At 35.2% G+C, this 24,481-nt stretch overlaps 1 protein-coding gene across 1 annotated transcript; it reads right to left on the bottom strand.

Annotated features, from left to right (window-relative positions):
• Window positions 1–310: 310 nt before the first annotated feature.
• LOC128623810 (SLAM family member 5) lies at window positions 311–20,800 on the bottom strand (the record flags this gene model as incomplete). Its single annotated transcript, XM_053650915.1, has 9 exons — window positions 311–1,211; window positions 1,392–1,451; window positions 7,803–7,940; window positions 8,048–8,079; window positions 12,709–12,846; window positions 12,987–13,262; window positions 13,581–13,883; window positions 14,517–14,560; window positions 20,700–20,800. Coding segments are annotated over 9 exons (1,182 nt in total), but the record flags the coding sequence as incomplete, so codon positions are not given.
• Window positions 20,801–24,481: the final 3,681 nt, after the last annotated feature.

Raw genomic sequence — 24,481 nt, 5'->3', positions numbered from 1 at the left:
TTCCTGCTCAGCATCAGAGGATGTTACTGTTTCAGTTTCAACTGGTTTTAAAAAAAAAAAGGCGTATATCAGTTTTTCTCACACTAACTGTATGAGCTAGCGTTTGGCAGAAGTGAAACCTGTCAGCCAATAAGGCACAAGTTTTTTCCATGTATTTTCCTGTAAACCCTGTCTGATTGGTCTCACCTCCATTCACTGAAGATATAAAATTACAGTCTTCTTTTACTCACGTTCAGTTACGTAGTGACAAACTCTCTCCAAGTGGAGAATTATTTGGGGCTAAAGAAAAAATCTTCGGGGCAAAACATGATTATTTTAAAATGCATTTTATTTAATATTGTTTTCTTAACAATAAATTTGTTACGCAAGTAAAGTAAGTTTATTCACATCAGTAACTGTAATCAAATTACATAAATTATATTACTGCATTATTAGAAAAAGTATTTAGATTACAGTAAGGTGTTACTTTGTAACGCGTTACACCCAACTCTGTTTGGGACAATGTCCATTAAAAGCGCTGTACAAATAAAACTGAATTGATGAAGTACAACATCCCACTTTGTAAAGTGGAGATTTTGGTAGCAAAACAGCTCAGTGGTAGTTACAGTGGCTACTAAAGAACTAAAGAAGCAAATGGCGGATACTCTACATAATGATTGATATATCCTTGACATGAGGATGATTGAGACATTTGGAGTAAAAGGAATACTATTATATATATTCGATTATACAAACCCTTATAAATAAATGCATTTGGTACTTCTAATATAGATCTCATAGATCTATCATACATAGATCATACACATATTCTTGTACAGAAACAAAAAAGAACTTGATTAAAGCAGTTGCTCCTTTTAAAATGAATAAAAACTTGGCATGTGGCATTCTTACATTTTTGTTTTCATAGTGAACTTTTAGCAAAGTTTCTTTTCTCCATGCAAAGCTCCTCTGCTTTCCAACGCAATCACAAAGCCACAAGACGTGTTCATGCCAACCAAACCTAATGGAACAAGTCTGAATTTGATCACAGATAAGTAAAACAGTACTTAAAATGCCAATAAAGTAGTAATACATTTTTGTTTTCATTTCTCATAAAATGTGTTTCCATCAAGCTGGGGTTCTTACATAACTTTACCAGCCTTGTTCACTGTAGCATAAATGGTTTGAGGTATTGGGAATTCCACTTTATTGTTACTTCTTGCTTCTTGATTCTAGATTAAAAAACAAACAAACCGTAATTACTGTATATTTCAAAACTTTGATTTTACATAATAAAATTGTCAGCACATCATTAATGGTTTGCAGTTAAAAAAATGAACAAAATTAAAAAACGGCTACAAACAGTTTAATTACAATAACTCAATAAATATGAAAGATTCTATTCATCATACTTTATCTGGAGCATCATAGAGGTTGCTCTCATCAGGGTTCACTTCACTGGGGTAAATTTCCTAAAGATTTTCAGGACAAAGGAAATAAAGCTTGAACATCCACATCTGACACATAATAAAATTAAACAAATAAATTATACATACATAATACGTAAATAAAACATACATAATAATCTTTTGTTCATGATTCTACAGGTGTTGGGTAGCCTAAATATGGTGATAAATCACTTCTGATATAGTTATTTGTGATTTTGGAATACCAAGTCAAAAAGTAGTTGACAAATTGGAGCAAATGAAAGTTAACTTTATTGGACACAGATTTATATATAAGTGATGTTCTGTGTTATTAAACTTTGTCTAAATGGACAGAAGCATTATTTGTGCTAGATATATTCACATCCAGCAAAAGTAAATATTATGAGCAACTATTTTACCCTTCTTACCCTTCCTATTAGCCACTCTGTTGATAGAAACAGATTATTTCATAGTAGGGTTGGACCAAAAGAAAGCCTTCAATTTTATTTCTAGAGTACAACTGTGTTATATAATGGAATATTTCCCCAAATGTCATTGCATTGTTGAAACTTTTGTACAAGAAATCAAACATTCAAATAAATCTTAATGGCTCCTTAACAAAAGGAAGTGCACAGAGGAGTAAAACATGGTTTCCTGTTAAATGCCACACTTTATGTCAACAATTAGCCCTCTTTAACACCAAAATAAAAATGACCCCAGAACTTAAGCTTTACAAATTGCAGAACAAAATAAAAATAATAATAAAAAAAAAATACAAAAAAATCAAAGTATAAACCATTAAATCAATGTACTAATAATTAAGACTTTTTTCTTAGCCAGACTTTTGTTTTTCACCTGATGGTATATGATTAAATAGTGTGTATGTATGTGTTTTTGGGGGAAATAATAGAGAGGTCACAAAAAAGAAGCACTATAAAAAATAGAAAGAACGAGGAAGTCTTTGTGGAATAGAAATAGGAAATAAACTAAAGATCCCTTTCTGCAGAACTGTGGCTTAAGCAATGTATAGATGTTCTCTCTGATAATAAAAAGCATGGTATAAAAAGCATGTTTACCAAATCAGTTATAAACAGAATAAATGATAAAACAAGATAAACAAGATTTTCAAAGCTTCTTGCAACATAAACATCTTGCACTAACAAAAAGTAAACTGTGCATTAATCCCATGGAATTAAAACCTTTGAAAAGCAAATTCAAGATTCAAGAGATTTATTGTCATGTGCACAGTAAAAACACCACGGTTTAGACCACACAATGAAATTCTTACTTTGCAAGCCTCCCTTACAAAAATATGCAATATAGTGAATATATACAGGCTAAATATACAAAAAATAGTCTGCAAATATGTACAAAATGTGCCAATATATGTTGTGCAACAATCAGGGCAAGAGTCAGTGAGGGTAATGGGGAGTGAGGTAGTTAGTGTTTAATGCATTGTATTGTTCAAGAGTCTAATGGCTTGTGGATAAAAACTGTTTGTGATTTTTTTCCCTTGATTTCACACTTCTGTACCGTCTCCCAGATGGCAGAAGTTTGAAGAGGTTGTGTTCTAGATGTGTATTATCCCTGATGTTGTTGTGGGCCGTCCTGATGACCCTGGTGCTGTAAATATCTTGAAGTTATGGGAAGGCTTCTCCACAAATAAACTGCTCAGTTTTTATCACACGTTGGAGAGCTTTCCTATCCTGAACAGTACAGCTTCCATACCACACTGTGATTGAACTGGTGATCACACTTTCAACTGAACATCTGTAAAAGTTGCTGAGGATTCCGGTTGCCATGCCAAATTACCTCAGCCTTCTTAAGAAGTACAGTTGCTGTTGGGATTTCCTCAGGAGCTGCTGAGTGTTGTTAGACCAGGTGAGATCCTCTCTGATGTAGGTTCCAAGGAATTTAAAGGTTTTCACCCTCTCCACCTCTGTCTCACCGATGTAAATTGGGGTATGCTGCTCCTTCCTCCTCCTAGGATCAATAATCATTTTTTTGGTCTTATATATATTTAAGGAGAGATTATTTTCCTGACACCAGGCCATCAGTCCTGCCACCTATCTTATGTATGATGTTTCCTCTCCATCAGTGATCAGTCTGATGACTAGTGTCATCCACAAAATGTATAATTCTGGTATTGGTCTGCGAGGCCACACAGTCATTGGAAGTTCAGCACCCAGTTACAGATGGAAGGTGTCAGTCCGAGGATGAGGAGCTTTTCGTAGAGCCTCTGTGGTATGACTGTGTTGAATGCTGAGCTTTTGTCAATAAATAGCATTCTCACGTATGTGACCTTACCCTCCAAATGTATGAGGGTTGTGTGGATGACAGCATTAACAGCATCATCAGTGGAATGATTTTGTCGATATGCAAATTGAAGTGGGTCCAAAGTGCCTGGCATAGTCCTTTTTATGTTGGACATTATCCTTTCAAAACACTTCATAAAATTGGTGTAAGTGCAACCGGATGATAAACATTCAGGCAGGTCACAGTGTTTTTCTTTGGGAGTGGCACAATTGTGGTGGACTTAAAGCACGTAGGCACCAAGGACTGAGCGAGGTACAGATTGTATATGTGTGTGAACACATCAGCCAGCTCCAACGAGCAAACCCTGCTCGTGCCTGCCCGGGGATGTCATCTGGGCCGGCTGCCTTCTGTGGGTTCGTTCTCTTCAGAGCCATGCGCAGCTCTGCTGATGACATGGTGAGTGGCATGTCCATTGTGCCCTCTAAGTCCAGAATCCTATGCTGTTGGCTGATGTTAGGGGCCTCAAAACGAGCATAGAACTCATTCAGCTCATCTGGGAGTGTAGTCTGGGTAATCACAGCTCCCTGGCTCCTCTGCCGGTACTTTGTATTGTTCTGCAAGCCTTGCCACATGAGCATCTGCAGTAATGTAATATCCCTCCATCCTCAGGCTGTAATGTCTCTGGGCCTTTCTGATTGATTTACATAGGTTGGATCTGGCCTTTTTATATTCCTCACCTGAGGCGAATGCTGTGGAGGGAGTGCGTAGCATGGCTCGCACCTCGCAATTGATCCAAGGTTTATCATTGGGGTAGATCTTACAGAGTTTTGTAGGAATGATGTTCTCATAAACCAGTTACAGCTGCAGCGTACTCCTCCAAGTTCAAAGTAGAATCCCCTCTCAGTGCAGCAATTTTAACCACATCCCAATTTGTACTCTCAAAGCAGTCCTGAAGCACTAACTCTGATTCTTCATTCCACACTTTAATAGTTTTACTTACTGGAGAGGCTCGCTTAAGGAGTTGTTTGTAGGCTGGATAGAGAAACACTGAGATGTGAACTGACTGTCTGAAGTGTGGCCAGGGCACAGTCTTGTAGGCATCTTTCACGTTGCTCTACACTTGGTCAAGAATGTTATTTTCCCTTGTTGGAAAGCATACGTTTTGATGGTACATAGGGAGGACATTCCTGAGGTTACAATGGTTAAAATCAACAGCCACAATGAACACAGCATCTGGATGTACAGTCTCCTGTCTCCTGCCTGCTGATGACTAGTGATGTGTCATTCATGAATGATTAGTTAATTTCGAACAAATCTTTAATATGAATTGGGTACAACTTGTCTCAGAGAGTGATTCATTCATTTTGTGTTGACCACGCATGTGCTGCAACATCCCCATAGGTTCTGTACAGGAAACAGAAATAATTAGTTCACCTCTCGAGTCTTCGGGCTTGAATCGTTCGTTCATCACATCACAGCCCCACTACATTCAGCCTATGGAGCCGTGACGTGATGAATGAATGACTCGAGACCATTTCTGTTTCTGGTAATGCATGGTGCATTGCCATTGGGGTGGTCACGGGATGAACGAATGACTCCAAACCAAAGACTCCAGAGGTGAACTAATAATTTCTGTTTCCGGGGAACAGATGTGACAAATGTGATATGACAAAATAAAGAACGACTTGGATCGGGTGGTGAGGTGAACTAAGGCTAAGTTCACGCTGCATGACTTTCAGCGTCAGCAGATCGCTGTGCTGTTCACACTACATGACTTGCTGTCTTGTAATCTGGGAGTCATGAAGTCGTTGTGATGTTCACACTACGTGATTGCGGGCGACAGGGGGGTCACACACTACATGATCTGACAATGACTCTGTCACCTGATGACTCTATCTGGTGTCCAAACTACATTTTGTCACGAAAATAAATGTGAGAAGTAACACGGATATATGACGCGAAAACCACGGGCAAAACAAGAGTTGTTTATCTGAAAATGGACATAGGACAGAAACACGTGGTGCAAGCTGTTTGCACGATGATTTGTGCTGAAAGTGGGTGAAAGAATGGAGTAGCACATGCAGGCAGCAGGGATTGTCTGTGCTACAGAGAGAGTTGGAGGTGAGTAAAAAATGTTTGTACAGCTTCTCCCCTTTATGCTTCTGCCATAGGTTTTGTGGGTTTCCCTTCCTCACGGTGACCTCACTCCATGCCTTGCTCTCTCGTTTGCGGTAGCTTGTCACTGCAGTCACTGCCAGTGATGAAACTTTCCACACCACAGGAGGTGGAGTTGCCCAACAGCTCCAGGTATTTAGCATGCTAAATCTGTCTGCCATCACTTAATGCCTCGGCGATGCATCATTGAGTAGTTCACACCATGATCATCTGCCGATTGCCTCTGATCAAAGGGTTTTTGTCGGCGAGCTTGGCGACTTGCAAATCAGGCTTAAAATACTGTAGTGTGAACTAGGCTTAACAGACTGCATAGCCTGAAGACCCGGCTAAGCAATTCATTAATCATTTCTGTTTCTCATAATTCGCGCTTGGCTGCCGACTCTGTTCCCACCCTGATTGTATAACAAAACGTGATTGGTTGGAACAAGAACGTGCAACGATTGGTCAGTGCAATGTAGCCGTTATCCGACTGGCTTGAGTAGATGGTGGGCGGAGTCCACCTATTTGTGGATCTGTGTGCACTTGACGCTAGAAACGTTTCAAAACTCCCACATGCATGCAGTAATCCACAAATGCACAGGACACGATTCACAAATGAATGCAAGGCAGAGTTGTGTTTGTGACATAAAAACATATTTGTAAAAAATGATTTCATTTGAAAATCTCATTTTATTTATTTGGGAATTTTATCTATTTTTCTGAAACAAACATGTTTGTGGATCTCATTCTATTTATTTGGGAATTTGTTTAATTTTTGTGAATCTCACTACATTTATTTGTGGATCATAATCTATTTATTTGGAATTATGAAACAATTCTAACCCCATAGTTTACACACAGTTTATGCATTGGTTTACATTGGTATCTGGAGAGCGAAGCAAATATGTCAGCCACGGTGGGCGCCATGATTATAATAATAATAATATTTTTTTTAATTAATATCATTAATTAATTATTAATTATTAATGTTATTAATATTATAAATATAATTATTATAATTACAATATAATTAAATAGATTACAAAAGCAATCTATTATATAATGTGCGATAAGAGGCCACACATATACTGGCATTCCTGGTTTTGCTACTGTATACCTTATCTGCAGTTGTCCTGATTGTTGTTGCAAAACAAATATTTCAGCATTACAGTGTGAGTAACAGGTTATAGGTATATAATTGCTGGAAAAATTCACTGGCAGCACAACACACTCATATACTGTACTTGTTTCACATACATCTATGTGCATATCAACAATGCACTAAAAGGATGCAACAAAGCATTGATGCACAGAGAGTTCTTTGTTCTAATCCAGAATAAATTATTTATTAAATTTTCCTGCTGACAACAGAAATAAACTCGATTTGAGATAAAAAGCAAAATGCCACAAATGGACATCCCCCCAAACTGTAAAAATGTTCATAGAATATGAAAAATATGATGTAGAAATTTTTAATTAAACCAGAATGATGGAAAGAAGCAAATGTAGAGGACAAAAGGAATTGTTCATGTACTAAAGAAAACCATCTCCTACCAGAGGAGCTAATTTAGTTTTTCTTCATTTGGTGATGCATTCTACAAAAGCATTTTAACAGTTCAGCTCCTTCTGAAGTCTTAAAGCTCAGTGACTGACGCATCAATTTGTAACAGATCCTGCCAGAGAGTCATTGATATGCCCCTGAGCAACTAACTGAAATAATGGATTGGCAAAAATTTAGAACCAAATCGCTTTCTACTTTTTATAATAATCATCACCATCCCAGTATGGCAGCATATCAGAAATATTATCTGCAGCATTATTATTAACATACTTTCTTAGTTAACCATACATTATAAATCATTATGCATGAGGAATGCATGGTAGCAATGTCAACAGCATTGTATAAATACATGTTTATATTTTATACAAGATTAATAGAAAGTGACCATTTTGTAAAACTAAGAATGTTTATTTGCTGGCATTTACCTTGCTGCCAGGATTTGCAGTGCTTACAGTGCTCTCATCATTACTATAAGCCTGGGCTGGCTTCCCGACAGTACAGTAAAGAGTACCAGGAGTTTCAAGGTTCTCTGACGTCTTGAGTGACTCTGCTTTTGTGTTCCCCTGCAGACATGGTTTAGCCAAACTGTTAAATAAACCATGTACTGTGTTCTTTTTCCCAATAATATGTAAATAATATGCAAAAGAGATTTCTATTATCAAAAGGTCACCTTAACTTCTTCATAGACCGTGTTGCCGGAATCTAGGAGGTTTGGAAATGAAATGGTTTATATTTCAAACAAAATTCAAGATGAAATAGACACAATTCAGTTTACCATCCAACACCTGATGATCTCAAAGTCATTGACTGATCCCTCATGAACTACACATATCTGTGTCTAAATAACAATCCAATCCAATAAAGTCTAATATACTTCAGATTTATAACACTAATAAATTATTACATTTCACTTTCATTATGTATAAAATGCATGTGTTCTCTATTAGTAAAGGACAAGATTATGTTAAGATTGTCAGGTGACAGACTAGTTTCTTGAAGCTACATATCTAAGAGGGATAACACTTAATGTTGTCTAATCTAGTTATTATTATTATTATTATTATTATTATTATTATCATTATTATTTCTATTTTTTACACTAGTGTGGTTTATATAGACAAGGTGAAACTGACCGTGTCTATTTATTGCATGTTGCTGTACTCTATTTTATCTAAAGCAATAATACAAAGTAAATCTTTCTTTCTGATGGAAATATGCAAATGGATATTACAATAAAATAGACTTAAGCATATTTAGCCTAATTTCATATTTATTTATAGCATATTTCAAGACAAATAAAATATTACTTTGTTAAATAATACTTTGTTACTCATTCACTTATTTAAAAAACTATCTGGAAAAAAAAGGAAATGTATAATATTCCAAATTGATTGAAGTTTGCATGAATTCAACCACAAATCTAAAGGACCTGACTATATGCTAATTCACCTTCAACACTATGGGACTTAAACTAAAGGGAATTGGTAATTAAATAACTAAAGGTTGTAGAATTCTTATATACAAATGTGCAAATTGTTACAAGTTAATTACCTGCATTACTCATATGTACTTTCCTTTGTGTAGCTATCCAGAAATTACGATTTGGTAAAAACTTTAAGTAATTAGGGATGTAGCACATGTGTTACATTGCTGTATATAGAACTGACTGTATAGTAATTAGGGAATCAACAATATACTCTATACAGTAGTTGATCACAATAATTACAAATTTATACTTAATATTTTAACAAAATATTGCAACATAAATGACATTAAAACCATCCAGAAATCCTTCCATTTTCTGTACCGCTTATCATACGCAGGATCACAGGGGAGCCTGGAACCTGTCTCGGGAGATTTGGAGCACAAGGTGGGGGACACCCTGGATGGGGTGTGTGTGACTGTCATGCAATAATTTATTAATGTTCTGTTAATTAACAGCTTGCAGGGCTAGTTAAGTTTACCAGGAAAAGCATGAAGCAGTGTTGCGAGCAGAGCAATTTTTATTTATAAAAAGTCACATCTTTAGGTGGAAAAGATTATAAAAGGAATTAAAGCTGCAAGCAGCAGTTCCGGGGGCCAAGCACCCAGATTCGGTGCTTTGACTCTTTGACACATTCACAGACATGCTACAATTGTTGCCTAAACAATCACAGGAAAGCAAATACATGAATTTAGGCAAAGGGTAGTTTTGTAGTTTTATTGATAATGTGTATGTTATAACCATGGACAGTGGCGGAATTCTCTGAATGTAGGAGGAAAGGTGGGCAGCAGGGTGGCATTGCTGCTGCAGCTGCCACCACTGCTATGACTGTTGTCTGTTGCTAATGACCTGTGGTCATGAGTGCTACTGCTTTGACCTGAAAATGTTTTTCTTCTTCCAATGGAAAAATATCTAAGGTATTTATGTTTCTTTCTTATCAGTCTGGGCCTTTTTACTCACTTTGTGCAAGTATCTGCACCAAACTTACATCTGTCATATATTGTTGTTTTTTTTAATTGAAAATTTATCAATAAAAATGTTATTTGATATAAAACCCTGTCAGTCATATGTTGTCTGTATAATAGTACATTGAACAGCTAGAATGGCAGTAAACAGTTGTTTAGACAGGTCTCAAGATGATGTGAGCCAAATTTGGTGACGATTGGACAACATTTGGAGGAAGAGTAGCAAAAATGGCACTTAGATGGAAGCATTTTTTCTCAGATTTGTTGTCACATTATGGGAAAACCATTTGGAATATCAGCATTCTTTTGATAACCTTTGTCCAGGTTGGTCTGCAGATGATGTACAGGTACATATATAAAAAAAAATTAGAATATCATGGAAAAGTTGATTTTTTCTGTAATTTAATTAAAACAGTGGAACTTTCATATATTCTAGATTCAATACACATAAAGTGAAATATTTCAAGCTGTTTTTTTGTTTTAATCTTGATGATTACGGCTTACAGCTCATGGAAATCAAAAATCCTGTTTCTCAAAATATTAGAATAAAGAATTTATAATACAGAAATGTCGACCTGAGAAGAGCTCTAATCAGCTAATTAACTCAGAACACCTGCAAACATTTCCTGAGCCTTTAATCTGTCAGCCTGGTTCAACTATAAACAACCATAATAAATTTTCAAATGCAATTCAATTTTGCATTTCATTAGGAAATCAGGGTCCCAGAGTCTGGAGGAAGAGTGGAGAGGTACAGAAGTTCCTTGAAGTCCAGTGTGAAGTTTCCAATGTCAGTGATGATTTGGGTAATGTCATCTGCTGGTGTTGGTCCAATGTGTTTTCTCAAGTCGAGAGTCAATGTAGCATCTACCAGGAGCTTTTAGAGCACTTCATGCTTCTATCTCCTGACAAGCTTTATGGAGATGCTGATTTCCTTTTCCAGCTGACCATGGTATTACTATGCTTGATTGGTCATCCTACTCACCTGATCTGAACCCCATAGAGAATCTATGAGAGACACCAGACCCAACAATACAGACGAGCTGAAGGCTGCTATAAAAGCAACCTGGGTTTTATTATTGTAATATTTTGAGATACTGGATTTTGATTTCCATGTAAGCCATAATCATCAAGATTAAAACAACAACAACAACAAAAAACACTTGAAATATTTCTTTATGTGTAATGAATCTTGAATATATGAAAGTTCCACTTTTTGAATTAAATTATGAAAAAAAAAAACTTTTCCAAGATATTCTAATTTTTTGAGTTGCATTCTATGCCAAATTTGGTGTTGATTGGACATAATTTGTAGTAGGAATAGCGAAAAAAAACTACATTTTTGACAAAATCCAAGATGATTGACAGGAAGTGCACTTGAATTTCAGATGGTGGTCTGAGTTCAATTTAGCATGTTCCAGACAGTTATAGGAAAAAGAAGACTTTAACACAAATTCTTCAAATGATGCAGTTATGAAACTTCTTGGATACATTCAGGGCATGATAATACATTGCTGAGTTACACCCTCATGTCTTGTTTTTAGAATTTGCCAGCATGTTACAGGAGAATGGTTTTGAATATCAAAATTCGTTTGATACTTTTGTTCATACAGGTCTCAAGAAAATGTGAATCAAATTTAGTGAAGATTGAAAAAAATTGGAAATATTTATGTCATAGGGTGTACTGAACTCGTCTTTGACCCAGGGAGTCCAGGGAATGACCATAAAAGTACTAAATTAGGCCCACATTTGATGGTGGCAATGGTGGTGCTAGAGCATTGGCAGCACATTACCCAAATTTGGTCAGAATATTCCTTAGACCCTCCCCAATCAGTGTGCCAAATTTCATAACTATTTACCACACGGTTCTGTGAGCTGCCATATACAATGTAGCCAGAAGAAGAAGAAGAAACGGAAGAAGATGAGTAATAAGAAAAGGTAAAATAACAATAGGGTGCCTATGCACCTTCAGTGCTTGGCCCCTAATTAGTATGTACAATTTCTTAAACTATATACATAATGTGCTACACACCTATATATGTATGTGCATTATTAGGAATTATAAGGAATATAGTACCTTAAAAATATAAATAATAATTATTGGAAAATTAATTAAAATTAAAAAAATTTAATAACTCAATTTGGGATGTGCTGTTATATGAAAATAATCAAATACAGGGTGGTAATGACATGGATATGCTGGAACTAGCACTGGACTACAATACCATCACGTTTGGTTAATTAGCACTGGTATAGAAGTCACATTCTGCACAGCACTGTTTGTCTTGCGTTTGTCTTTCTGTGTCATGTTATGATTTCTTGTCTTTTGTTATTGCTCATGGTTAGTTCTTTAGTCCTTATATCTCTGCCACGTGTTCATAGTGCTTGTTATATGTTTTGTTTGTTTCATTAAACTTTAAATCTGCACTTGCATCCAATACGTCTATCGTTACAAGACAGGTAACTGCATCACCTCCACCCATATCCTTTTTTATTCCATACATAAACAGTCAGAACAATTAATATATGTTTTTCATTCTTAAATAACAATGACATGTTTGCTGCTACTATAAAAAAACACACATTATATGCTATCTTTGTTAATCTATATAAATGGGATTTTCCCAGCTGCAAGGATTACTGAGCTGTGCTTTTATAGAAAATTAACAGTTATTAACGGTTCTGTCATTAAAACAATCATAATACTACTTGATACCTCTCAGGGTACTTTTTAGGTGACATAAGTGGGATAGTTCACTGACAATAAAATTGACAGTTAGTGCATAAGAAAGCAATAAAAAATGGACCACCTAAATAAAGTGATCCCTACTATTCATCCACATTAATTACAATAAACATGATTTTTTTTTAAAAAAAGGCAGTTACCTGTTGTCAGTCGTGTCCTTTGTTGTCTGTTCTTGAAAAGGAGGGTGACACAACCCACTAATACTACGATGATTATGATTATGATCATAATTATGGCAGTCCAACTTATCTCAGAATCCATGAGCTTTTCTTTATCTTCTAGGAAAAGAAAAATAAATTGTTAATGATATTACAATTTATATACAATCCAACCAAATAAGAATAACATGCTATAAGAATGGGGTTTATGTGCATGTGTGGGTAAATGTAAGGTGGTGTGAATGTGTGCATGCTCACACCTTTAGAAGGGCAGAGGTGTTTCCCCTTTTCCAACTTCAATGTATTATTTTTCCAGCTGACTGGGTTGCTATGATTACAAATGATGAAGCTGTTACTGACGTACAATGAGATGGAAAGGGAGCTGTTTCCATGTGTTTCTACGTTCTTCATATCACAATTATCATTGTAGCAGAGATGGGTGATTGAGAGATTCTGAGCTTCACAGGTGAGAGTCACATTACAGGTGTCATTGCTTTGACTGAGTGAGACATTGAGAACTGGATCCTCCACTGGATCTGGGATACACACATACACATGTATTACTGCACTGCTAGTAAATGCACACACTTGCACACAGTTTGTATCTCAGTGTATATATCTCAGTATAGGCAAAGTTGACTGCCCTCAAACATGACTACAGTGGGGACACTATTTAATTAAATAATCAAAATTTACACAATAAAATCACAGTTACAAAAAAGGCTTAACAGCTATATATATATATATATATATATATATATATATATATATATATATATATATATATATATATATAAAATTAACATATAATAACATTATTGTATAATTAGTGCATTGTTGACTATAAGACTTACCTAACACATATAATTGGTACTTAGCAATAGTAGCTTTCTCGTTATGAGATGCTTCTGCTTCATAGAGTCCACTATCATGCTTCTGCAGGTTCATCAGTGTTAGACTGTGAGTTTTCTTATTGAACTCCACTCTGCCATTATAATCAGGGTGAATTCTAATTTCATTCTTGCTGATGTATTGTACAATGTTTGTTTTTTTATTAAACAACCAGAAGACATCATAGAATTTATAATCATTTTCTTGTACATCCAGCTGAACAGAACTGTTAACCAACTTCCAATACTTCAAATATTCTTCAGACACTGTGGGGAAAGATCAAAGATAAAATATTTAGTTCTGCTGTGAGTTAAGGTATTTTTTTTCATTTGATGTATTATACAGTGCCCTCCACTAATATTGGCACCCTTGGTAAATATGAGCAAAGAAGGCTGTGGAAAAATTGTCTTTATTGTTTAACCTTTTGATCTTTTGTAAAAATTCACAAAAATACTCTGCTCTCATGGATATCAAACAATTGCAAACAAAACACAGTTTTTTTTTTTTTTTTTTTAAATCTTTGTAAATAGTGTGCAACAATTATTGGCACCCCTAGGAATTCATATGAGAAAAATATGTTTGAAGTATATTCCCAGTGATATTAATTTTTTTTCAGTATAACTGGGTGACATTTTTTATTTTATGTTACAATATTTTATAAATGACCAACATAAATATTCATGCAACAAGTAGAACAAGCTATGAACTGGCACTGCACTATTTTAGTGTGTCTCAGCATTAACAACATAAAGATACTGTTGATGAAATTGTAGAAGAGCTTAATTTTCTTTTGCTTCATTCAGCAAAGAATCTACAGTAGGGCTGTATACCAAAATGCACATTGCATATTAAATAGTGTGCTTAAATAGTAATGACACCAAGAAGCATTTGTTCAGCACCTGCAACTTCTCTTTGCAATCCTGTGAGAAACCATGTGTGTAACCTGCAAAACAATTGTAACACTTGTTGGCTGTGTTTGATGTCACACTCTAAAACAATTCAGAAACACATTGCCGGTTGGCAGTGGCATAAACAAGAATTACTTTTGGTGTGATAAGGATATACAAAATAAAATCATGATTATTTTAAGGCACAATCTTCCAACATACAACCTTGCCATATTAATAACTTCGCCATAAATTACCTTTATGACAGTTCCACTGAAATGATTAAAACATTTTAATTTTAACATTTTAACATAACATGTCAGTAATAGGACATTATGCCTTATCTTATCAATTTTGATCTGCTTTTCTGTCCATGTTTATAGTGTAGCTATCTGGCTAGTAGGTAAAAGGCATGATCCCAACTGATTGATTCTTTAGCCATTAAAAAGGAATGTATGAAATTCTTTAAAATGCATTAAAAAAATCTTCAGAACTGTTAAATAATCCTATAAAAGTGCTGTAGTTTATTTTAGCTCTTCTTTATCCAAGAAACATCCTGGTCTAATTTAAGAGCCTAGGTTATTGGTGTAAATCGATAGAAAATGTTAAATTATTAAAATAAAATTTAAAAACGCCCTTTGGGGTCTCACAAAACATCCCTATCACCACTGGCTTGGCCATATGGCCACAAACAAACTTACAAATAAAATAACATTTACATGTCTCCAGAATAGTATTGAGCTACAGGAACACTACCCTATTGTCCTGGTTTATAGCTGTGCAGAAATGAAAGGTAAAACATAATTTCAACAAAACATATTGTAAAAGATGCCCACTGAACATTTTGACAGAAGCAGAACCGCACTACTAAAATAGTGAGCCAAAATATCTTTAGTCAGCACAAGATTCCCTTTCTTGAAAGATTATGATAAAATGCTTAATTATATTATATTATATTATTTTAAAATGAAAACTATTTTTTTTCATATTTTTATATTTATAAAATATGTATTATAGTAATCAAATATTATGTAAAATATTATATATTCATCTAAATGAAAATAACTTACCTGTCTGGATACCATAAAAGAAGGAGAAAACAAGAAGATGAGGAAAAGAGAAGCAGAACTGTGCTAAGTGGTGGAGAATAATAATGAATTAATGAATGATGGCAACTTTAGGCTAAAGCTAGCCCAACATTATTTTGGCAAGCAAGAAGCTAGCCACAAGCTAGCACTTCATTTGAGAGAATGTGATAAATAATTATTTAACTATTTTTCTTGGTTGAATTTGTTATTTTGTCATAATTATAATTATTTAGCTTGGTCTTTTAAGGTACAATATGTATATAAAACCATTACTTTACCAAAGGTGTTCTGTTGTAATGTCACAATGGTATATCTAATTGGGAAGCTTTATATAGCACTACATCTCGTAAAAGTTTCCGAAACAACAAAACACCATAAAATAGTAATACAAACCAATCCTGTTATTTTTATTGCAACAATTTGTAAACCTAAACCAATTTTGCTGTATAAAATACTGTTTACTTTCAAAAGTAATGGTGTTTCACCAAACTTTATGGTCCATGTACAATCTGTGTTTTTGTGTTAATTCATTCATAAACCAAAAACTAATTGTTTTATGATTTTTTAAAATAGCTGTAATCACCATGATAATGAGTAATTGTCAGGTGAACAGCAGAATCAGTAAGACAATCCGTTTAGCAGAAGACACCATGGCATACAAACATGGCCGCCATGGACTACACTTCCCAACACCTACAGACCTAATCACGCTCACATTCATGGCTTTCTAATCATACACACCTGAACACAATCATTACCACACAGCACATAAGGACATTTCCACATCAACTTTATGAAGTAACTCTCCTTACCTGAACTTGACAAGCCTTTATTTCTGTGTATTGCTTATGCTGGTTCTCGACTTTGGTCTGGTGTTTGTTTTGTGATTTTGGATTTTGCCCTGGTATTGATGTCTGCTGATCACCTGACATTTTGCTTGTTTTTAGGACCATGGTTTTTAGGACATTGTTTTGGATTTGTTTGCCAGTTTCATTAATAAATCTTCTGACTGCATTTGAATTTTCCCTTGCCTCCCTCTTCTGGCAATAATTGCTTCTTTTAAAAAAATATTTGGAAATGGAAATTCATCTAGTTTCTTTTTATTTAATAAATTAATGTGATGAACTCCTAAAATATTAAAAATATAAAACCTCAATTAAAAAAAAAGTTGGGACGCTGTGTAAAATGTAAATAAATGTAAATAAAAACAGAATGCAATGATCTAAAAATCTCATAAACCAATATGTTATTCACAATAAAACACAGAATCACCAAATGTTTACACTGACTAAATGTACCGTTAAAAAAAATTGATTTAGAATTTCATGGCTGCAACACGTCTCAAAAAAGTTGGGACACTTCCAGTGTTTCGTTGCCCAACTTTTTTGAGACGTGTTGCCCCCATGAAATTCTAAATTATTTTATTTTTTCTTGTGAAACTGAGTGAATGGTACATTCACTCAGTTTAAACATTTGATGTGTTTTCTATGTTCTATTGTGAATAACATATGGGTTTATGATATTTGTAAATCATTGCATTCTGTTTTTATTTAAATTTTACACAGCGTCCCAACTTTTTTGGAATTTTGGTTGTATATAAAATTATATAAATATATGTAATGATATAAAATAATAATGAAAAATATAGATTATATTAATTTTCAAGCATCTCTGGGCTAGGCTCTTGTAGCCTGGAAGTAATTTAGGTCCTTAGCCTCAGATAGACCTTTCTGGTGAAAATATGAATGCCTTCAGTTTGGGATCATGGCTTCACTTGAGCCGTATTCTGGTGTCTCTGAAGAGATATTGTTTTCTCAAAGATCACAACTTATTTTTCTCATGCTGTCAAAATGCATGATTAGGTATACATTATGTACATCATGGATGAGCACATCCATTTTTACTTTAATCAATGGGTGGTATAACAACAAATAGCTGGTGTGGGGTGAGTGTTACTGTTTTAGAGCTCTTCCCTCCTTGGTTCAATCCTGAGCTCGAGTGACTGTGTTTGACTATGTTTTGATCAAATTTCCCCTTTGGGATCTATCTATCTAACATTGTTTGTTAGTGCTAGATCGTTTTTTAAATTAGTGTCACATGAGAAGGTGACTCAGAAATCTGCAACTATACAGTCATGGACACTATAGTGGTCCTAAATGGATGGTCAGTTTCATTGCCATCCAGTCTGAGGGTCTGAGACACCACTATGGTATCGCATGATATTTGAGCGATACTGCCTAAATGTTTTGTAGCTCACAAGACAAATTGTGACTGAAATGCTTTGAATGTAATTACTGCAGGAATCGCCATAATAACAATATATACATCATTGTGGCCAGTGTTCCAACATTGAAAATAACTTTTGTTATAGTAAGCTATGAACTTGAGAAAACACCTTTAGCTTTGTTATAAAAAACAAATGCTGATGGACTTTCTGGACTTCCATGACTTGGTCCTGACTTTTAGTGCTACTGATAAAAGTACTGATAAAAATTGGGGGTTTGAGCCTCAACACTGCTGAGATGCCACTGTTGGTCCCTTGAACAAGGCCCTTTAATCGTTCTGCTCCAGGGGCACCATATCATGGCTGACCATGTTCTCTGACCCCAACTTCATAAAAAGCTGGGATATGTGAAGAGAAGAATTTTGCTGTACTGTAATGTATATGTGACATATAAAGGCTTCTTCTAAATGTGTTATTGTTTCTATAGTAACAACAACTAATATACAGACACTTGTACATCGGACATTCCACATACCAATTTAAAATGTGCATGCTCATTGATGTGAAGTTTTCTCTTAGGAAAATATTATTTAACATTTGGTAAAAGTCAGTAATTTTTTCTACAAGGAAGTTAGTTCCTGTTACTAATTACACTATAGGAGTTTTATACATTCGTTCCTTCACCAGCCTCTCTTTTTTTCTCTTGAATTTAATGTGACAAAAGATGCATTTTTGTCATGTTACCAAGAAACTGAAAAGTGCAAGCTCCTCTGTCCTGAACACTTGAGCCTCACGCCCAATCCATAATGTTAGACAGTTAAAAAGTGTGATGTGTCCATTAATAAATAAAATTTTTAAATTGTTCGCATCATAAGATGAATACTATCTTTGATATACAAACTGCGGCACCCTCATCTCCCTTACCGCTTCCTTCAAGCAGGTCAAAACAGATTAAATTAAGAGTAGATTAAATTAAACTTTAAAATGATTTTTATTTTGAAAAAAAAAAAAACTGTTGTAAAAAATAAAATAAATAAAATAATGAAAAAGTATTTGTTACTTTCAGTAATTGTAACATGTTTGATAGTGATTGAAGAAAATCCATTCAAAAAACTACAAGCATCGAGCTAAAAGCAGCTATAGCTGACAACAGGTTGCAGGCCAATTAACATTGTGGAGGATGAGAGCCTGTATAACATAATTATCCATTCCAATGACTGTACATATGAAGTTGACAATAACCATCATTTCAAGAACAGATGACTTTTGTGAAGATGATAGAGCAAAGGTAGCCAATAACCTATATAACTCTAAAGCTTAACACACAGCACAAAGGATGTTTTTGTGTGCCTTTATTTTTCCTGCATGTGAGGTTGGACACTTTGGACACTTTGTGTGATTTGCTTGAGATGTGTGAGAGATCCAGGGTGTGGTCTTTATTCTATGCTGAAGTAATAAAAAAAAAAAAGGTATATTCTGGATCTGTATGGGTTCCTGGGATATCTTTGCTTTGTATTATTTGGGCTTGAGTTTGCCATGAGTTATGATTTTCAGCATATTTTTATGGTAAATTCTGTACCTTTGAGAGTTTCTTGACAAACTTTGTCATTGTTTTTGTTTTTTTTTGTTAATAAATACATACATTTGCATAAAGCATGTATATCTTGTCCACTCCTGTCCACTGTAATATACATTTACAGCATTTGGCAGAACCCTATTTCAAACCCTTATTCCTCTATGTCCCTTAATATAATGTGTAAAACACATGCATAAAAATTAGTAATAACGTCATTATTTTGTCTTCACATTGTAAGATAATATTTCCTAATTTCATGTTATTATCTCAGTATTTCAATATATTGTTATTTAAATTGATCTCATTATGCAATTTTTCAACTCATCATTTTCAAGACACTTCGTTGTTATTTTGAGTAATTATATTGTTATTTCAAGGTAGTAACTCAATTTATTGTTAATATACTGTACATTTGAGTTATTAGTCATACATCTTTAATATGTTCATACCTCTGCAGTACTAGATCTATCCCAAACTATAAACTATCAAAGTATTAACTATACAGGGGAGAGTTGCCCTATTGCACTGAACAGAAACAACACAAACACACCACCCAAAATGAATTGTGAAACTAAGTACAAACGGAAGTGTTTTTTTTTTTTTTTTTTTTTGTAACCTCTGTGGAAAGAACCAGAATAAACCGATGAGTTTCTTTTGAAAGTAAATAACACCATTTAATAATCATATTTTACACTACTTCAACACATAAAATCTTAGACAATCTTGAATGTATGAATGTATATCTAGCCTCTTTTAATGAGTCTTTCAAATTGCAAGTCAGTAGAACACTTAATGCTAATTTGAAATGACAATTGACTCTGAGAAATCAGATTTAGACACTGAAAATCATTTATAGACTGTCATGACCCATCAATTGATTCTCAACAGCATCTCAAAAGATCTGTCTTTTCCAACACTTCTAACAATACCACTCTGTCTGAAAGGAACAAGTTCATATCCTGTATGGTGTGTGCAATGGTACTACTTTGTGTGGTAACAGTATAATTTGGTGTGGAATATTGGATTACAGCAAAAAAACAAAAAACAAAAACAACAACAACAACAACAAAACACACTTTTGTTTAGTAATTAGTTGACATTGACTATAATCAATAGCCTGAAATAATCTCATACTCATCTAGATGACATACAACATTTTCAACACTAACTCTGAACACTGTATCAAATAATGGATCATATTGTTGTTTTTTTAAAAACACAGTCTGCTATCTAAAGCTCCGTGTAGTTTATAGTATATCAAATACTTTACCTACTTCAGTTAGAAAGACTTTAGAAGATTAGTTTACCTGTGATTGGGACCAGCACGAAGAGAAAGAAGACAAGCTGCATTGCTGCTGCCATCATGTAACTTCCTCCTTAGACTAAGGAAGTTATGCTTGTGGTTATATCAACTGCATATAATGACAGCATTCAACAGGATTTTTATTAGTCATGCATTTAGCATTAAAATGGCAGCATTTATAAGAAACACTTTAGAAGTATTTCTTAATAACATGCGCTACCTATATTTATTTATTACTTGGTATTACTTGGTATTATTCAGAGTATTCATCCCTCCAGTAGTTTTAGAAAATTCTGGTGGCTCATGGTCCCCAACATCTTACTAAGGCACCTTAATGTCGCAGGCACCTAGTAGCAGTTATATTAGTTTCATTTTAGCTTTATCTAGGTGAATTTTAATTTGTGACTACATGAACCTTGAATTTGTGAGCCAGTAGAAAAGGACTGTGATCTCTTTGGTTGAGCTCAAAATAGAGAAGCTTCTAATTATTAATAAGTGTTCACATCATGCATTTGCTTTGATATTTTCTGAAAAACAACTGAAAAACAAAACAAAACGTTGGCTAGAGAGTGTTGCCCATACTGTACATCCTTTCCAGATTCACACCTACCACAACCAACATATTGTTGCAACTATGCAGCTCGACGGTTTGATGTGGTCAGTTAGTGTGCGCACCACCAAAACTATATGGTTTGTTTTTTTTTTGTTTTTTGTTTTTTTTCATTTCTGTATCCAGGCCATTCAATAATAAGGGTATAATGTGCTGTGCATTGGAATTTAAGTATGGATTTTAGTATGTAGGCTTTTTACATGAGACAAACTGTTCTGTTTAAGAACCCTTTTAAAGTTTTTAAGTACAAAATATGTTAAATGTGTTAATGTAATACCCATGACATTTTACTAATTGTAAATAGGCCAGACAGTAGAGCCCCAAACTATTAGGAAATGCTAGGAAAAGCAACCAAGCAAATATAAAAATTTTAATAATTTATAACCACAAACAATACAGTCCTTTAGAAGAATAATGCTATTAGAATAATTATTCACTTTAACAAGCTAGGCATCACTAAGGTTATTACTAGTCAAAGTTCAACTTCCTGTATTTTGTGGTGCCTATTTTAGCAGTTACGACTCGGAAGTCATGTGTGGGACTTTCCATAAGGGTATTTTAAGTAAAGAATAAAACTCGATGTGGACATGCTGTGATAAGAAACTAATCAGTGCTCTGCACGCTGCCATTGTCCGGTGTAACGGACACTTTGATTAACATAAGAAGGATGGCACTGCTGTGCTCTGGTGTAAAATGGTCTGGGCTTGCAAGGAGTTCCAAATTTAGGAGAACAAATCATTTTAGAAAGGTGAAAGATGTCAGTTTAAAGTAGAGATGCAGCAACTAATCGATAAAATCGATAATCGATTATAAAAATTGTTGTCAACAAATCTCATTATCAATAAGTTGGTGTGCGCGGCACGGGGTATGTTTACTCATTACTGTTCAGAAAACACGCTTTGGAGAGTAAATACTAAAGTTGTGTCCCAGATAAAGTACTATACAATTACACTATGCACTCTGCCCTACCGTCTAGTGTGTGGATTTTAGAAAGCTAATATCATCTCAAATATAACACTAGTGAAAGCCATGACAGCGCATGACGTCATACGCACGCTAGCATTAGCAGAGACCCAGAGTCACCGATAATGACTTTCTTCAGTTTACTTTCTGTCAGCATTACTTTTTATTCCCAACATGACCTCAGTCACCATCAGACGGAGGTGAAATCAACACGTGACTGAGGAAGAAAGTGTGTAACCTCCAAGTCCTCTAAGGCAGTAGCGCATTTTAAACACCATGGAAATCAAACTGATGCACGAGCACAAACTTATGTTTATATCCAAAATGCTCCACCGTGTGTAAGGGGCAGGGGAAACTGGTGCAAGCTGCTTAAAAGGTTTAGTTTAATTTAAGTTTATTGTCATTATATGCTGTATTTGCCTGCTTGCAGTGTAAATTCTGTCGTTTATTATAACGGAAGTGATCTGTTAGTAACGAGGCCGCATTGCTGATCACGCGCAGTGTAGACAGGGTGATACATACGCGGTCGTTATCATGCTGAAATACTGCCCTGCGGCCCAGTCTCCGAAGGGAGGGGATCATGCTCTGCTTCAGTATGTCACAGTACATGTTGGCATTCATGGTTCCCTCAATGAACTGTAGCTCCCCAGTGCCGGCAGCACTCATGCAGCCCCAGACCATGACACTGCCACCACCCTGCTCGACTGTAGGCAAGACACACTTGTCTTTGTACTCCTCACCTGGTTGCCGTGACACATGCTTGACACCATCTGAACCAAATAAGTTTATCTTGGTCTCATCAGACCACAGGACATGGTTTCAGTAATCTATGTCCTTAGTCTTGCATCTTAGTGCTTGTCTTCAGCAAACTGTTTGCGGGATTTCTTGTGCATCATCTTTAGAAGAGGCTTCCTTCTGGGACGACAGCCATGCAGACCAATTTGATGCAGTGTGCAGCGTATGGTCTGAGCACTGACAGGCTGACCCCCACCCCTTCAACCTCTGCAGCAATGCTGGCAGCACTCATACGTCTATTTCCCAAAGACACCCTCTGGATATGACACTGAGCAGATGCACTCAACTTCTTTGGTCGACCATGGCGAGGCCTGTTCTGAGTGGAACCTGTCCTGTTAAAACGCTGTATGGTCTTGGCCACCGTGCTGCACCTCAGTGTCAGGGTCTTGGCATCTTCTTTTTGCCTAGGCCATCTTTACGTAGAGCAACAATTCTTTTTTTCCAATCCTAAGAGAGTTCTTTGCCATGAGGTGCCATGTTGAACTTCCAGTGACCAGTATTAGGGAGTGTGAGAGCGATGACACCAACTTTAACACACCTACTCCCCATTCACACCTGAGACCTTGTAACACTAACAAGTCACATGACACCGGGGAGGAAAAATGGCTAATTTGCCCCGATTTGGACATTTTCACTTAGGGGTGTTTAGACATTAATGGCTGTGTGTTGAGTTATTTTGAGGGGACAGCAAGTTTACACTGTTACACAAGCTGTACACTCACTACTTTACATTGTAGCAAAGTGCCATTTCTTCAAAGTTGTCACATGAAAAGATATAATCAAATATTTACAAAAATGTGTGGGGTGTACTCGCTTTTGTGAGATACTATATATATATATATATATATATATATATACGGAAGTGATTTACATGTATATATACAGTCCTACAGTCCTAAATTAATAATAAATACTGATTATACTGCACCTTGTGCAGTATAAATAAATAAATAAATAATATTATTTTATAGTATTTATGCATTATGTTCATGGATGCACAAAAAGAGTTAAACTACAGTCCTAAATTAATTTGAAAAAAAAAAAAACCTCACTTTCACTGCACCTTGTGGTTTCTGTTACTGTGTGTGTGTGTGTGTGTGTGTGTGTGTATGTGTGTTGGGTTCTTTTCTGCTTTGGACAAACAGTTGTGTAAAGTTTTAGTCTGAAGTTTATATTTGTAACACGCAGTTTGTGGATTTTATTTTAAATAATTAAAAAAAAGGTACTGAAAGCTTGCCCCGCCCCCATCCGATTAATCGGAAAAATAAAATAAAAATAAATTAATAATAATAGGCCAACTAATCGATTATGAAAATAATTGTTAGTTGCAGCCCTAGTTTAAAGTATTGCTTTAATTGGCTACCTCATCAGTCCTGAGGAGGTCACAAAGGATGATCACAGGGTGGAAGTGGTTTAGA

This window comes from Ictalurus furcatus, chromosome 20 (genome assembly GCF_023375685.1).
Source record: "Ictalurus furcatus strain D&B chromosome 20, Billie_1.0, whole genome shotgun sequence".
Classification (NCBI taxonomy): domain Eukaryota; kingdom Metazoa; phylum Chordata; class Actinopteri; order Siluriformes; family Ictaluridae; genus Ictalurus; species Ictalurus furcatus.
This window is presented reverse-complemented; position numbering and strand designations above follow the sequence as displayed.